Genomic DNA, 14,529 nt, shown 5'->3' with positions numbered 1-14,529 from the left:
CTTATTCAACTATACACCCACTTCCCAGATGGCACCCTCCCACAGCCTCCCATATTCCTTTAGAGAAGAAGATCAGGGCCTGCTGTTCATTTTCCCAGTTCTATGCTGGGTTACTATCTGGGAGTCCCTTTGGCCACCCTGGCCAACAACTCAAAAGAAGGTATCTCCTATCTGGCATTGTTGCTTGTTATGTAGCCTTTAGCTACATTATGGACTCTTAAAAAATTATATTAGCCATTTTAATCTTTGGTTATACTTTCCTTTTGGGTGTTTAAGGCCACACGGTTGGTCTAAGTAAACCGATTTATTTTTACTCTTAAGGTCGTTTGAGGATCTGTTCCTCAGGGGTCACATGGGCTTGGGAGGAGCCCCTGGCTCCTTTCTTTTACCAGTTCCGCCTACATGAAGATGCAGGGGTCCTACTGACCCCTGTGAGGGGTCCCTGAAAGCCCTCCAGGGTCAGTGAGGAGACAGCCATGTGTCACCCTGAGTCAAGACATGGGGGCATTGACTGAGTCACAATGGTCATAGTCACATGATGGAGGCAGGGGCCGGTGCATACAGGAGGCACAGGTGCATGTAGGAGGTGAGGGATTTGGAGGCCCTTCCTTCCAGAGTCCTTTGCTAGCACCTCTGAGCTGACGATACCAACTTAGATTTTGAGGCCCACAGATCTGTGACTAGTTGAAAACTTCTCAGTCTTCGTGGGTGAGTGGGCCTGTGCCTATAAATGGCTGTTACAGAGGAGGATGTGGCTCAGCTCCCATAAGTGGGTAAGGACCCCAGACACACACACACACACACACACACACACACACACACACACACAGAGGCACGCACGCACGCACACACCATCACTAACTTCAACAGCCTGGGCCTCACTGTATAGGAGAACAGGCATTGCTTGTGGTCCTGGCAAGACTGCTTTTCTATCTTTGGCAGGCAGAGGTCAAATAGGCAGGATACAGGTGCCCAAAACATCAAAGCCACCTCACTTTAGGAGTCCTTAGGAGGAAGCAGAGAGGGGCTGTGAGCCAGGCGACTTCTCCTAGCCTGCCCTCCCACCCTGTCCCCTGCCAGAGCCACTCCAGTTATTTCCACACTGTCGTCTGTCCCTCCCGGCCCCCCGGAGGATTCCAGGAAAGCCTCTGAATTTTCAGATCTGTTTCCTGTCTCCTGTTTGCACACTGAAGCAGGACGGTCAAGGTCAAGGGTTAGATCAGGCTTTCCCAGCCAAAGGAATTTTCCTAACAAGTGTGGGAACTGGTTTCCAGAAACTTCTGCCAGAATTTGCCCTGGAATCAAGTAAAGGGGAGTAGCCTGTCCCCATCCTGCCCCAAGGGACCAGTCAACTTCCTGGGCTTTAGATGGCCTTCTCAGCCTCTGCTGAGCATGGTTTTCCTATTACCAGGGACGAAACCACAGACGCCTTTGGGAAGACAGCACTGGGGTGGGGCTAGACCCCACAGAGACTTTCTGAAAGGAGTTCACTGTCCTGAGAGAAGCCCTCACGCCCTGGGGGAATGGGTGTAAGATGGAATCCCTCTGCCCTGCCATTTGTCCACTTCCCTGGCCTAGAGGACAAGATGTCCAGGAAGTGGGAGAGTCAGGGAGAAAACTGATTCCTGTGACCATCTCAAGCCAGGTGACCATGAGGGGCATTTGTGAGCAACCTCCCAAAAGGAATTGTGCACACAAATCCAAGGCTGCCCCTCTGCACTGGAACTCACAATGTAGAGCAGGCTGGCCTCGATCTCACAGAGATCCTCCTGCCTCCGCATCACCACACCTGGCCCCCTCTACACTCTGAAATCCCAAGTCTAAAGGGATGCTGTGTATTTGAGGACCTGGGTCTTCAGGGCAAGGGTGGAATAGTCAAAATACCAGCAAAATCCAAAGAACCTCTTGACGAGGAGCAACATTCCAGACCGAAAGTTGGGGGTAAATCACCCTGCATGGGGAAACTAAGGGCTGAAGCAGGTAAAGGACTTGGGGAGGAGGATATCTAGCCATTTGGCACCAAGATTAAAAAAGAAACACAAGTCTTCAAGCACTTATGGAGAACCTACTGTATACCAGTGCTCACATAGAGTATATGACAGAGGCAAAGCAGGGGAAAAGGGTTTCTGGAGATTTCCAAACCATTACTGTGTTCAACCGTTGCCTTGAAGAGAAACACCAGGCCTAAGGGATGCCCAGGTGATCAGTTCTGAGTCACACACAGATACCTCCCTGCCAGCCCTGCTCAGAAATGCACCTTCTCCTTTCCCCAGATACAGAAAGTTTATGGTTCCCAACCCCACTTGACCACTCTTGCCAGACATGTGTCACTTCGGTCTCCAGGTTTGACTGTGTGGACTGTAATCATCTCTTCAGTTTGCTACCTCAGTATGTGTGCGCGTGTGCGTGCGTGCATGCGTGCGTGCGTGCGTGCGTGCGTCCGTGTGTGTGTGTGGGTGTGTGTGTGTGTGTGTGTGTGTGTGTGTACATGGTGGGGATAAGGGTGCTAGGATTCAAACCCAGGGCTTTCTGCATGGTAGGAAAGCTTTCTACCACTGAGACATACATCCCAGCCCTCAGTTTCTGCTTTTAGTTTTAAATTTTTTCTCATCTAGTTGTCTTGATTTTATTTTATTTTTTTATTTTTTTTTTTTGTCTTTTTGAGACAGGGTCTCCCTGTAGCCCCAGCTGTCCTGGAACTCACTATGTAGACCAGGCTGGCCTTGAATTCACAGAGATCCGCCTGCCTTTGCCTCCCAAGTGCTGGTACAGGCATGCCCACCACGCCCGGCTGTCTTGATTTTTTAAAATTTATTTACCATTTTTATTTTTTGTGAATGAGTATATTGCCTGCATGTAAGTATACCTGTGTCACGCGGTGCCAGCAGAGGTCAGAAGAGGGCAATGGATTCCCCTGGAACTGGAGCTACAAATGGTTGTTATCTGCTATGTGGGTGCTGGCAATTGAACCTGGGTCCTCTGCAAGAGCAGCCAGTGGTCTTAACCATTGAGCTATCCCTCCAGTCCCTTGGGTTTGTTGTTGTTGTTTTACATAAGGTCTTGCTATGTAGCCCAGGCTAGCCTCAAACTCAACAGCAATCCTCTTACCTCAGCCTCTCAAGTGCAGGGATTACAGACCTGTGCCACCATTCCTGGTCCCTCTGTACTCTATTTTACTGTCCTGCACCATTCTGAATTCACAGATTGGACTTTGCAGGGTTGAGCAGTGTCTCCCCTCCATATGGAACCTAATTTGGATATCAGGTATTGGATCTGTAATGAAAGGTGGAGCTTCTAGAATGAAGGAAGAGTCGTGGAAATGGTAACACCTGGGCACATGGACTAGCCTATGCTCCCCTCTTTAATTAAGCAAAATATGTAAGACCATTAAGAGTAAAAATTTGGGCTGAGGATATAGCTCAGTGGTAGAGCACCTGCCTAGAATCCCCCAGTGAGAGGCTAGGGGTGTGGTCAGTAATACAGCACCTGCCTAGAATCCCCCAGTCCCCATGGTTCAGTGGTAGAGCGCCTGCCTAGCATGCTGGGAGTCCTAGCTTCCACCCCACAGCACCACAAAAATACAAAATAATAAACATTAAATTAAATTGAATTTTTTTAAAGCAGTATAGAGGTGGGTATGGTGGCACACACCTTTGATCCCAGGAGGCAGAGGCAGGTGGCTCTCTGTGAGATCAAGGCCAGCCTGGTCTACATAGCCAGTTCCAGGCCAGTTGGGGCTACAACGTGATGCTGTCTCTAAAAGAAAAAAAAAAATTGTACAGTGGTAATTGTTCACATAATTTCTAAATATAGTAATTGTTCATATAATTTCTAAAGTGGTCATCTTTAAAAGGCAATAAAAAAGAACGTATAAAAATTAATTATTATAAAATAAATATAGGACTGGGGAGATAGCTCAGTGCTTAAGAGAACTTCCTGCTCTTGCATAGGACTGAAGTTTGGTTCCCAGCACCCACATCAGGAGGCTTACAACCACCTGTAACTCCAGTTCCAGGGGATCTGACACTTCCTTCTGGCCTTGATAGGTACCTGCATTCACTTGCTTATACACACAGTCATACACAAGTAAAAACTAAATCCTAAAATCATTAAAGTCATACAAAAATAAATCCTTTAAATAATTAAGAGCTAAGGAAATAGTTCAGTCGGTACAGAGCTTACCATGCAAGCATTGAGGACCTGAGTTCTATCCCCAGCACCCACATAAAAAGCTGGGTATGGTGGTATGCTTCTGTAACCCCAGCACTGGGGAGGTGAGGATGGTAGGATCCCTGGGCCTCACTGGCCAGCTAGCCTATCTGAATCAGCAAGCTCTAGGTCTCAGTGAGAGACCCTGTCTCAAAACATAAGATGGTCAGTTTCTGAGGAACAATACCAGAGGTTGACCTCTGGCCTCCATACACGTACACACATATGTGCATGTCCACCCTCACACACACACACGAATATACACACACAAAAATTTAAAATTGGGGCTGGAGAGATGGCTCAGTGGTTCAGAACTGCTCTTGCAGAAGACCCGGGTTTGAATCCCAACACCCACATGGCAGCTAACAACTGTCCGTAACTCCAGTTCCAGGGGATCCGACAGCCTCTTCCGTCCTCCACTGGCATTGCATGACACTGGCATTGCCTGCCTACATGCAGGAAATACTTGCATACACATAAAATAAAAATAATAATATATTTTTGCGGGGCGTGGTGGTGCACACCTTTAATCCCAGCACTCGGGAGGCAGAGGCAGGTAGATCTCTGTGAGTTCAAGGCCAGCCTGGTCTACATAGTGAGTTCCAGGCCAACTGGGGCTACAGGGAGACCCTGTTTCAAAAAAGAGCCAAAAAAAATTTTTTTAGTTAAAAGTTAAAAAATAATAACAATAGTGACTAGGGAGATGGCTCAGCAGTTAAAGTGCTTGCCAAGCAAGTCTGGCAACCTGAGTTCAGTCCTTGGAACCTACGCAAAGGTGGAAGGCAAGAACTAGCTCCACAGTTGTCCTCTGACCTCTACACACGTGCCACGGCATGTGTGCTCACATACACATCATGCCCACACACAATAATAATAAAAAAATTGTAAAATAATAATAATAATAATAATAATGAGGCAGGTGGAACTCTTGTCACTGGCCAGCCTGTTGCCACTTCTAATATACTCAAAGTTTTCTAAAAAATAATAGCAATGAATTGCCAGGCATGGTGGCACACGCCTTTAATCCCAGCACTCGGGCTACTAGGACAATCATTTTGCAAGACCAAAAACAAAAGAAAGAAAGAAAGAAAGAAAGAAAGAAAGAAAGAAAGAAAGAAAGAAAGAGAGAAAGAAAAGAAAGATCAAAGTAGCTAGAGGAGACAAGAACAAAGTAAATAAAAAAAAAAACAGACAAAGAAAAACAACCATATCGGGAATGACATTAAATGCACATGGTCTATAAATGAGATAAAGCTTATATGTCTGTGTGTGTCTATATATTCATGAATAGAATTTTAATTGTAAATAATATAAACACATCAATTGAAAGCCAAACATTATCACTTTAGATTTTCTAAATCCAAAACCAAGCCAGGTGCACTGTCCGCACTTGTAATCCCAAAACCTGAGAGACTGAGGCCAGAGGATCGTGTGTTCAAGACCAGCTTGGGCTTCATGAGAAGTAAAAACTAAAGGTGGAGCTGTGGCTCAGTTGGTAAAGGGCTTGCCTAGCATACTCAAAGGCCTGGGTTGGAGCTCCAGCATGATTATTATAATACAGGGTGGGGGTGGGGTGAGCTGCACACCTGTCATCAGCACCAAAGGTAGAAGCAGGAGGATCAGGAGTTCGAGATCATCCTCAGCTGCAAACAGAGTTTGAAGCCACCCTGGGCTACAACAGATCCTGACTCGAAAATAAATAAGTTAGAGGCTGGTAAGATGGCTCAGTGGTTAAGAGTACTGACTGCTCTTACAGAGAAGTGGGGTTTGGTTCCCAGCACCCACATGATGGCTAACAACCGTATGTTACTTCAGTTCCAGGGAATCCAACTCCCTCTTCTGGCCTCTGTGGGCATTGCACGTATGTGGTACACTGAAACATATACAGGCAAAACACCCATACACATAAAAAATAATAAATAAAATTAAGTTAATTAAATAATGAACATAAATAAACACACAATGGAAGCTAGAGGTCTCGATGTTCCACGTCAGTGGCAGGTATAACAAGGGATAGAAAGACAGCAAGAATACAAAACGCCAACACTCTGCATCCTCTCAGACAGCAAGAACTTTCTGCCATCAGATGAGCATTCAGTGGACAACAGCACAGCACATGCCCTCAGCAGTGCCGGGCGAACGTGCACAAAGGCAAAACTGTGATCGGCCAGAAAGCATCTCTTAGTCAACTGAAAGGATTCTGAGTTCTTCGGTGCTCCCTGGTCAATGGAATGAAGCCAGGCCTGAAAACCAGGAACAGCTGGAAAATTCCCAGGTATTACACCAATTAAACAAAAGAAAATCCTAACTAACTAATGAAACAAAAAGGGAGCCTCAAGAGACATAGAAAGTATCTTGAGCTGAGTAAAGAAGGTAATTAAAATCTCCAGCATATCAAAATGTGCAGGATGTAGCCGAAAAGGGCACAAGGGGAAATCCATGGGATTAAATGTCTCCCTTCAGAAAGAATTAAACTAACTACGGAACTTTGAAAAGAAGAGCAGATACTGCCGAATACAGCACTGAGAAGGAAATAATAAAAACAAGGGCAAAAATCAACAAAAGTAGTAATAGCCAGGTATGGTGGTGCACACCTTTAATCCCAGCACGTGGAGGCAGATGCAGGTGAACCTCTGTGACATCCAGGCTAGCCTGGTCTACATAGCCAGTTGGAGTCATAGGGAGACCCTGTCTCCAAAGGAAGTAAGGGAGGGAGGGAGGGAGAGGCAGAGTTGGAGAGATGATTCAGTGGTTAAAAGCACTCGCTGCTCTTCCAGAGGACCTGGGGTCAATTCCTTAGCCTCCCTGGATGAGGGCCTGTAAGTTGCAAGATGAAATAAACCCTTTCCTCCTCCCAAGTTGTTTTGGGTCAGTGTTTTATCACAGCCACAGGAAGCCAGACTAGGACACAGGTAGAGCCCCTTTCCCTCATCACATGTGCATGGCCAGCGAGACTTGGCTGGCTGGCCACCAACACGCAAGGCCAACCTCTCATACCACCTGCTTACACCTCACCTGCAGTAACCCCAACACTGTGGGCTTGACACTCACCACAGCCCTCACTGCTCCTGCTCTGTCCTCTGTCTTGACACTCACCACAAACCCCAATGCTCCTGCCCTGCTCTGTCTTTGACGCCTCCTCCGGGGTCATCAGCTATGTGTCGATCCCCCTTCATGGTATCCTGTAGAGCCATGAGTCCATTCTCACTAGTCCCTGTACATTGTGGACTTCTGGGACCTCCTTGTCTGTTGGGCCACAAACCAGGCTCCTTCCCTGACTCCTAGCCCCCTTCAAATTCCCTCCACGACTGGTCCAACCCACCTGTCATCCTGAGCTCTACCACCCCCATTCTAGAGCTTCATAATTTCAGCTCCATGTGGATTTAAGAACAGATAACTCCCTGCTGATAGGGCCATCCTGTACACTAGAGGCATTTTTCAGCATCCCTGACGTGGGTCCAGTCAGTGACAACCACCTAATAGAACCCACCACAACACAGCAACCAAAATTGTCCCCATCTGAACCAGGCCCCTCGCTCTACTGAGAGTTGGGTTGAACCAAACCTACCTCACACCAAGAGTCTCATAAATCTATGCCCAGAATACCAGTAGTGACAATGGCTGCCAGGCTGGGATCATCATTGAGCAAATAAAGTTAAATGACTTCCTACCTTCTCTTCCCCTCCTTTCCTTTCTTCCTTCTTTCCCTGTTATGGGGATTGAACTCAGGACCTCATGCATGTCAGATAAGTATTCTACCATTGAACCATGCCCCTATCCCCTCACTGGGGGACTCTAGCAGGTACTGTACCACTGAGCCATGCCCCCAACCCCTAACTGGGGGATTCTAGCAGGTGCTCTACCTCTGAGCCATGGCCCAGACCCTCAATGAGGGATTCTAGGCGAGTGCTCTACCACTGAGCAACACACCAGCCCCTCACTGGGGGATTCTAGGCAGGTGCCCTATCACTGAGCCACAACCCCAACTCCTCACAGGCTGATTCTAGGCAGGTGCTCTACCAAGCCCCACCTGCAGCCCCTCACTAGGGAATTTTAGGGACATGCTATACCCCCAACTCCTCAGAGGTTGATTCTAGGCAAGCTCACTACCAGTGAACCACATCTGAGCCCATCACTGGGGGAGTCTGGGCAGATGTTCCATCACTAAGCTATATCACCAACTTTCCTTTTACTTTTTGTTTTGAGACAAGATCTCACTAAATTGTTCAGGCCAGCCTTAAATTCAGTCTATAGTCCTAGCTGGCCTTGAACTTGGGATCCTCCTACCTCAGCCACCTGAGCAGCTGGAATGACAGGCCTATATGACCAAGCCTAGTAATTTCTACAGAAGATGTGGTTTGAGATGGAAAAGGACATAAGGTCCCCAGCTCCTCCAATTCTTTATTAGTGCAAAAAACAGATATACCTCCCTGCCCCTTCCAGGTCTCTTTTTGTGCCTGGGACAGAACAGTGACTACAAGCGCAGGATGAGTCACAGTCATTCATGACTATTTTCACCTATCAGCTGTACAAGGAGCAAAAAAGCTTTTAAAATTAAGACAGCCAGTGTTTGGGGAGATGGCTCAGTTGGTAAAGTGTTTGCCCTGCAGCATGAAGACCTGAGTTCAGATCTCCAGAACCTACATAAAACCTGGATGTGGGGCATGACACCTAAAGTGTCAGTTTTGAGGAGGTGGAGACAGAAGGAGCCCTGGAGCTCACTAGGCAGACACCATAACCCTAAGCCTGGTATACCAGGTTCAGTGAGAGACCCTGTCTCAAAAAATAAGGTGGGAAGCTGAAGAGATGACTCAACAGCTAAGAGCACTGACTGCTCTTGCAGAAGACCAGGGTTTGATTCTCAGCACCCACATGGCAGCTAACAACCATCTGTAACTCCAGTTCCAGGGGATTCAGTGCTCTCTTCTGGCTTCCGCGGGCACTACAGGACACGGGTGCACTTGTATACATGCAGGCAAAACACTCATACACATAAAATAAAAATAAATAATTTTTTAAAAGAGTCAGAGGCAGGCAGGTATCTGTGACTATGGACAACCTGGTCTACATAGCCAATTCTAGACCAGTCAGGGCTACATAGGGAGATCCTGGAGAGAGAGAGAGAGAGAGAGAGAGAGAGAGAGAGAGACTTTCCATGCCACCAAACATGTCTGGGGATGTTTTCCTCCACCCACACTATAAGTCAGCCACACAGATCAACAAAAACTGCACAAGCCCACATCACTTCGTGATCAAGCTCTCTGCCTTTCATTCATTTATTTGTGTGTGTGTCTGTCTGTGTGTGTGTGTGTGTGTGTGTGTGTGTGTGTGTGTGCTGTGTACAAAGTTGCTGCATGTGCCTCTCCATGTGGAGGTCAGAGGACAACCTCAGCTGTCCCTCCTGAGGAACTCCATCCACCTTGTTTTTTTGAAACAGGGTTATTTACTGGGACCTGGGGTTTAATGATCAGGCTGGGATGGCTGGCCAGCAGTGAGCCTCAAGGATCTGCCTAGTTCTGCCTCCAGAGTGCTAGGATTACAAGTGTATGCCACCATGCCTAACTTTTTTTGCTCAGCTAGGCAACATGGTACAGGCCTGTAATCCCAGCACTCAGGAAGACTGGGTAGGAGGATTGCTGCAAGCTGAAGGCCAGCCTACGGTCTTCTTCATCTCAATGTACACACACACACACACACACACACACACACACACACCTAGACTTCATCCATATCTGTTGCCAACCTGAAAACTGCTAGTGTGCTGCACTGCCACTAACCAGCCCGATTCATAAAACCTGAACTACCACCCATGAGAGAACTGAAGACCTTGAACCTCACAGAAGCAGAAGGAAGGATTCTAAGGCCCAAAAAAGAGCCTAAGGCCAAACAAAGAGCCAGCCCCAAGTTACCTGTGTTCCCCATTGTTTATTTTTGGTGCTAGAGATGGAGCCCAGGGCCCCATACATCCATCACTAAGCTATACCTCTGGCTCCTCACTGGGGGATTCTAGGCAGATGCTCTACCACTAAGCCACACCCCCAACCCCTCACTGGGGGATTTAGCAAGTGTTCTACCACTGAGCCACGCCCCCAACCCCACACTGGGGTATTCTAAGCAGATGCTCTACCATTGAGTCACATCCCTAGTCCCTCACTAGGGGATTCTAGGTAGGTGTTCTCCCATTGAGCCTCAGTCCCTTACCCTCACTGAGGAATTCTAGGCAAGAGTTTTACTGAGTCATGCTCCCAACCCCTCACTGGGGGATTCTAGGCAGGTGCTCAACCACTGAGTCATGCTCCCAACACCTCACTGGGGGATTCTAGGCAGGTGCTCAACCACTGAGTCATGCTCCCAACACCTCACTGGGGGATTCTAGGCAGGTGCTCAACCACTGAGTCATGCTCCCAACGCCTCACTGGGGGATTCTAGGCAGGTGCTCAACCACTGAGTCACACCACCAGCCTTGTTCCCCATCTTCTTGGCAAATCCTGAGACATCAGAATATTACTCTCTTGCAGTCCCAAGGAGGGACTTGAACCAGCTCTGCCCAGGTCACCTATAAGAAGACACTGTGAGTAGGGGAGATGGAAGTCACCTACCTTCTCCAGCTTCTCAAAGTGCTCTCGGAGGAACCTCAATGGCCGGTCTGGCTTGGCAACACAGAGGTGCACGATGCAGTCCTTGAGCACCTGCTGGATACCGTGCTTGTGCACATACATCTCGCATCCTTTCAAACTGTCCTCATCCTCTGAGTGGAAGGACGATGGGGAGGCCATGGTCAGGATGTCTTCTACCTTTCTGTTCAGGAAAATGAAATGGGCCTTAGAAGGTACTGGGGGAGCCAGACTGTAGTGCTCTGCTTTATAGACATACACATCTACCCAATCTGCCTGTCATCCCAGCTACTCAGAAGACTGAGGCAGGAGGATCATGAGTTCAAGGCCTTCCTGGGCTATAGAGGGAGCTCAAGACCAGCCTATTCAATTAGTGAGCACCTATCTCAAAGTAAAAAGTAAAAAGAGGGCTGAAGCGAGACTAGGAATTCGTACAGTTGGTAGAATGCTGGCCTAACATATACAAAAATAACCTTGAGTCCCCAGCACTAAATAAACCAGAGGTGGTAGCATGTCTGTAACCCCAGCATTTGTGAAGTAGGGACAAGAAGATAAGGAGTTTAAAGCCAGCCTTGACTACATGTCAAATTGGGGGCCAGCCTTCCCTACATGAGACCCTGTCTCAAAAAAAAAAAGAGGGAAACAAAAAATGGGCTGAGGAGATGGCTTAGTGGGTAAAACGCAGGACAAATGAACATTAGGATGGGAGTTCAGATTCCCCAGCACCGAACCAGGTGTGGTAGCACGTGCCTCTAATCCCAACACTAGAGAGGCAGAGGCAGGAGGATCTCTCTGAGATTCAGGCCAGCCTGCTCAAGTTCCAGACCAGCTGGGTTACAGGGAGACCCTGTCTCAAAAAACAAAACAACAACAACAAAAACCAAAAACAGATCCCCAGCACTCAAGTAAATAAATGTCTGGTGGGCATGGGCATGGAAGTGTACTTGTAATCCCAGGGTCAGTGGAGTGGAGACAGGGGATCCCTGGAGCAAGCTAGGTAGGTAGACTAGCTGAATTGATTAGCTGTGAGGTTTCAGGGAGAGACCCTGCCTCAATGAATAAGACAGTGAGTGATCAATGAAGACACCCAATTTCAACCTCTGACCCCCCCCACACACACACGCATGTGCACCCCACACATGTGCACCTACACATATGTGAATATGCCCACAAATTTAAAAATTAACTTTAAGTTAAATAAAACCTAGAGGGTTGGGGATGTAGATCAGTGGTGGAGAGCCTGACCAGCATATAAGGTTTATCTCTGGTGATCAAATTCGAGGAAGGGTGTACCACCAGAAACAGTCATTAAACTGCGTTTGTCAACAGTCTTTCTCTGGAGGCAGATGAGTTCGTTCATGCCTCAAAGCCCCACTTGCCTTTCTTACCTCTGGACAAATTCTTCTAGGGATGGATAAAGGTCCAGCACGGTTTGTATATGCTCTGGAAGCCCCTTTCTCCAATTCTGAGAAATCTGAGGTGGTACAAGCTGGGTGCATGGCGCCCCCAGTACCGGGCCCAGGCCATAGGATGGTCTCATTTTCATCCCCCTCCCCGTTTTTCAAGTACACTTGTGTGAGATGGTGCTGTTGTCACGATCTAGGGCCCCATCTGAGAGTCGGGAGGCAGGAGGTGCTGTCAAAGGGTGGTTTGTTTCACGGAGAAAAGAAGAAGAAAAGAGGAAAACAATGGAACTGAGCTGGGGAGCCTTGGAAGACAATAGCAACAGCTAGAACGCTCCAGAACTCACCCTGCGCAGGGTTGAGTCACAGTGTCCAGATCATCGCCCGGCCCTACACCGATTGGAGCCACAGGCCAAAGGCCCTGGGGTTTGCAGGCCACTGGTACCCGCGCCCGGGAGTTAGGCCTGTTCTCTGCACCGCGGGGACGCTCCTGGACCATGACCTGGCCCGGGCCCACGGAGGAGCAGGCGGGGACGCCCCCAGACCATGACGGCTGCAGGGGGCGCCCCCGACCGCGGTGGGGTGCGGGGAGCCTTCCCCGCCCTGTTCTCCATCCCTGCACCCGGGTGCACCCGGAGGCCGATCGACCCCCCCGCAAGCCCGCAGGTCCCCGCGAGTCCCCCGCCCCAGTGCAAACCCCATCCCGCTCGGCGTACCTGTGGATGCGCGGCCGCCCGAGGCAGGAGGCAGCTGCGGGGACTTGGGGACGGGGACGGCGAGCGAGTCCCCGCACTGCAGCGCCGCCCTCCTCCCGCCCCCGCCGCGCGCCACCGGCCGCCTGGCCCCGCGCACCGCGCCCGCGCCTCGCCCACCGGCCGCGGCCACTCCTGCACGGAGTGACGGGCACAGCCCTGGGCGCGCAGGCCCGGCGCAGCGACCATGACCAGCACCTCCTGCAACACCACAGCCCTCTTCTCCTGAGCTCGCCCACCCCGGCGGCAGCGACTCTAGGGCCCAGATGCTGGCCCTGGCACTCCAAACCTGGGTCTGAGCTGCTGACTCCCCTCTCCGCAGCCCAGGCCTGCAGCCAGAGGTAACCTCTGCACATCCTGTTCTGCGCCATCTGTTCAGATGTGGGCAAGAAGTCCCCCTTTCCCAGCGGTCTGAGCAACAGGAGAGATGGTTGGCGCTCAGGCCAGGAAAAAGACATCTACTCCCATCTTCACTGGCATGTCTATACTGCCCTGTCCACCACATGTTCCCCACTCACCTGTCCACATTAACCTGCCACTCCTAACTGTGCCTCCACTCACCTGCCCCCCATATTCCACCAGCATCTGTCTACACACACCTGTACCCCACTCACCTGTGCACACCGCCTGCCCTTCACCTGTACCTCATTCACCTGACCACACTTGCCTCTTTGCTACATTCACCTGGCCACCCTCTCCTGACACACACACCTCACTGTCCACCAACCTGGCCTGTTCTCTCAGGAGTCCTGGCCAGCTGTGGCCCAGCTCTTAAAGTGTGAGGATCAAGGTAAACCAAACAGGTCTAATAAGAAGCTACAGGCTTTGGGCTGGGAAGATAACTCAGTGGGTAAAGACACTTACCACCAAGCCTATTCCACCTGAGCTCAATCCCCTGGGACCCACATGGTGGAAGGAAAGAACCAACCCCCAAGAGTTGTCCTCTGACTTCCATACTCTAGACTCTGGCACATGCACATATACACACAAAATAAATAAAACACAAGGGTTTTTCTTGGTCTTTTGGAGACAGGGTCTTCCTGTAGCCCCAACTAGCTAAGGTAGACTAGTCTGGCCTTGAACTCACTGAGATCCACCTGCCTCTGCCTGCCTAGTGCTGGGATTAAAGGCTTGTGCCACCACTCCTGGCATAAAATCAATTTAAAAACAAAAGGCTGCTGCTTCTGGCTGGGACTAGGCCTCAACTGGTAGAGCGCATGCTTGGCATACACAGAGCCAGGGTTCCATCCATCCCCAGCACCTCATGAACCCAGTCATGGTGCAGGCCTGTAATCTCAGCACTTGGGAGGTGGAAGCAGGCATTTCAAACCCATCCTAACCTACATAATATATTTGAGGCCAGCCTGGGCTACTTGAGACTCTGTCTAAAATAAGATTAATAAATAATAAAATAATAAAATATAAAACAAAAAAGCAGCAATAGCTCCCATTTCCCCAGCCCCTCCCTCCAGCCTGCCTCCATGGCTCTGTCCACTCAGCAGGCAGGCAGACACTTTCTAGGCTTACTTATTAGAAAAGGGTCTTTTGACT

General features: G+C 49.3%; 1 protein-coding gene across 1 annotated transcript in view; it reads right to left on the bottom strand.

Moving 5' to 3' along the window:
* Prkar1b (protein kinase cAMP-dependent type I regulatory subunit beta) overlaps positions 1-13,065 on the bottom strand; it is a 141,321-nt gene extending 128,256 nt beyond the window's left edge. The window contains exons 1-2 of the mRNA XM_008851448.2: positions 12,943-13,065; positions 10,809-11,007 (exon numbers count right to left, since the gene is read on the bottom strand). Coding sequence (XP_008849670.1) covers positions 10,809-10,985 — 177 coding nt within the window. The 5' untranslated portion in view covers positions 10,986-11,007; positions 12,943-13,065. The remainder of the gene's footprint in view (positions 1-10,808; positions 11,008-12,942) is intronic.
* Positions 13,066-14,529: the final 1,464 nt, after the last annotated feature.

Source organism: Nannospalax galili, unplaced genomic scaffold, assembly GCF_000622305.1.
Source record: "Nannospalax galili isolate Female #2095 unplaced genomic scaffold, S.galili_v1.0 scaffold664, whole genome shotgun sequence".
Lineage (NCBI taxonomy): Eukaryota > Metazoa > Chordata > Mammalia > Rodentia > Spalacidae > Nannospalax > Nannospalax galili.
Note: the sequence above shows the minus strand (reverse complement) of the source record. Positions and strands in the feature narration are given on the sequence as shown.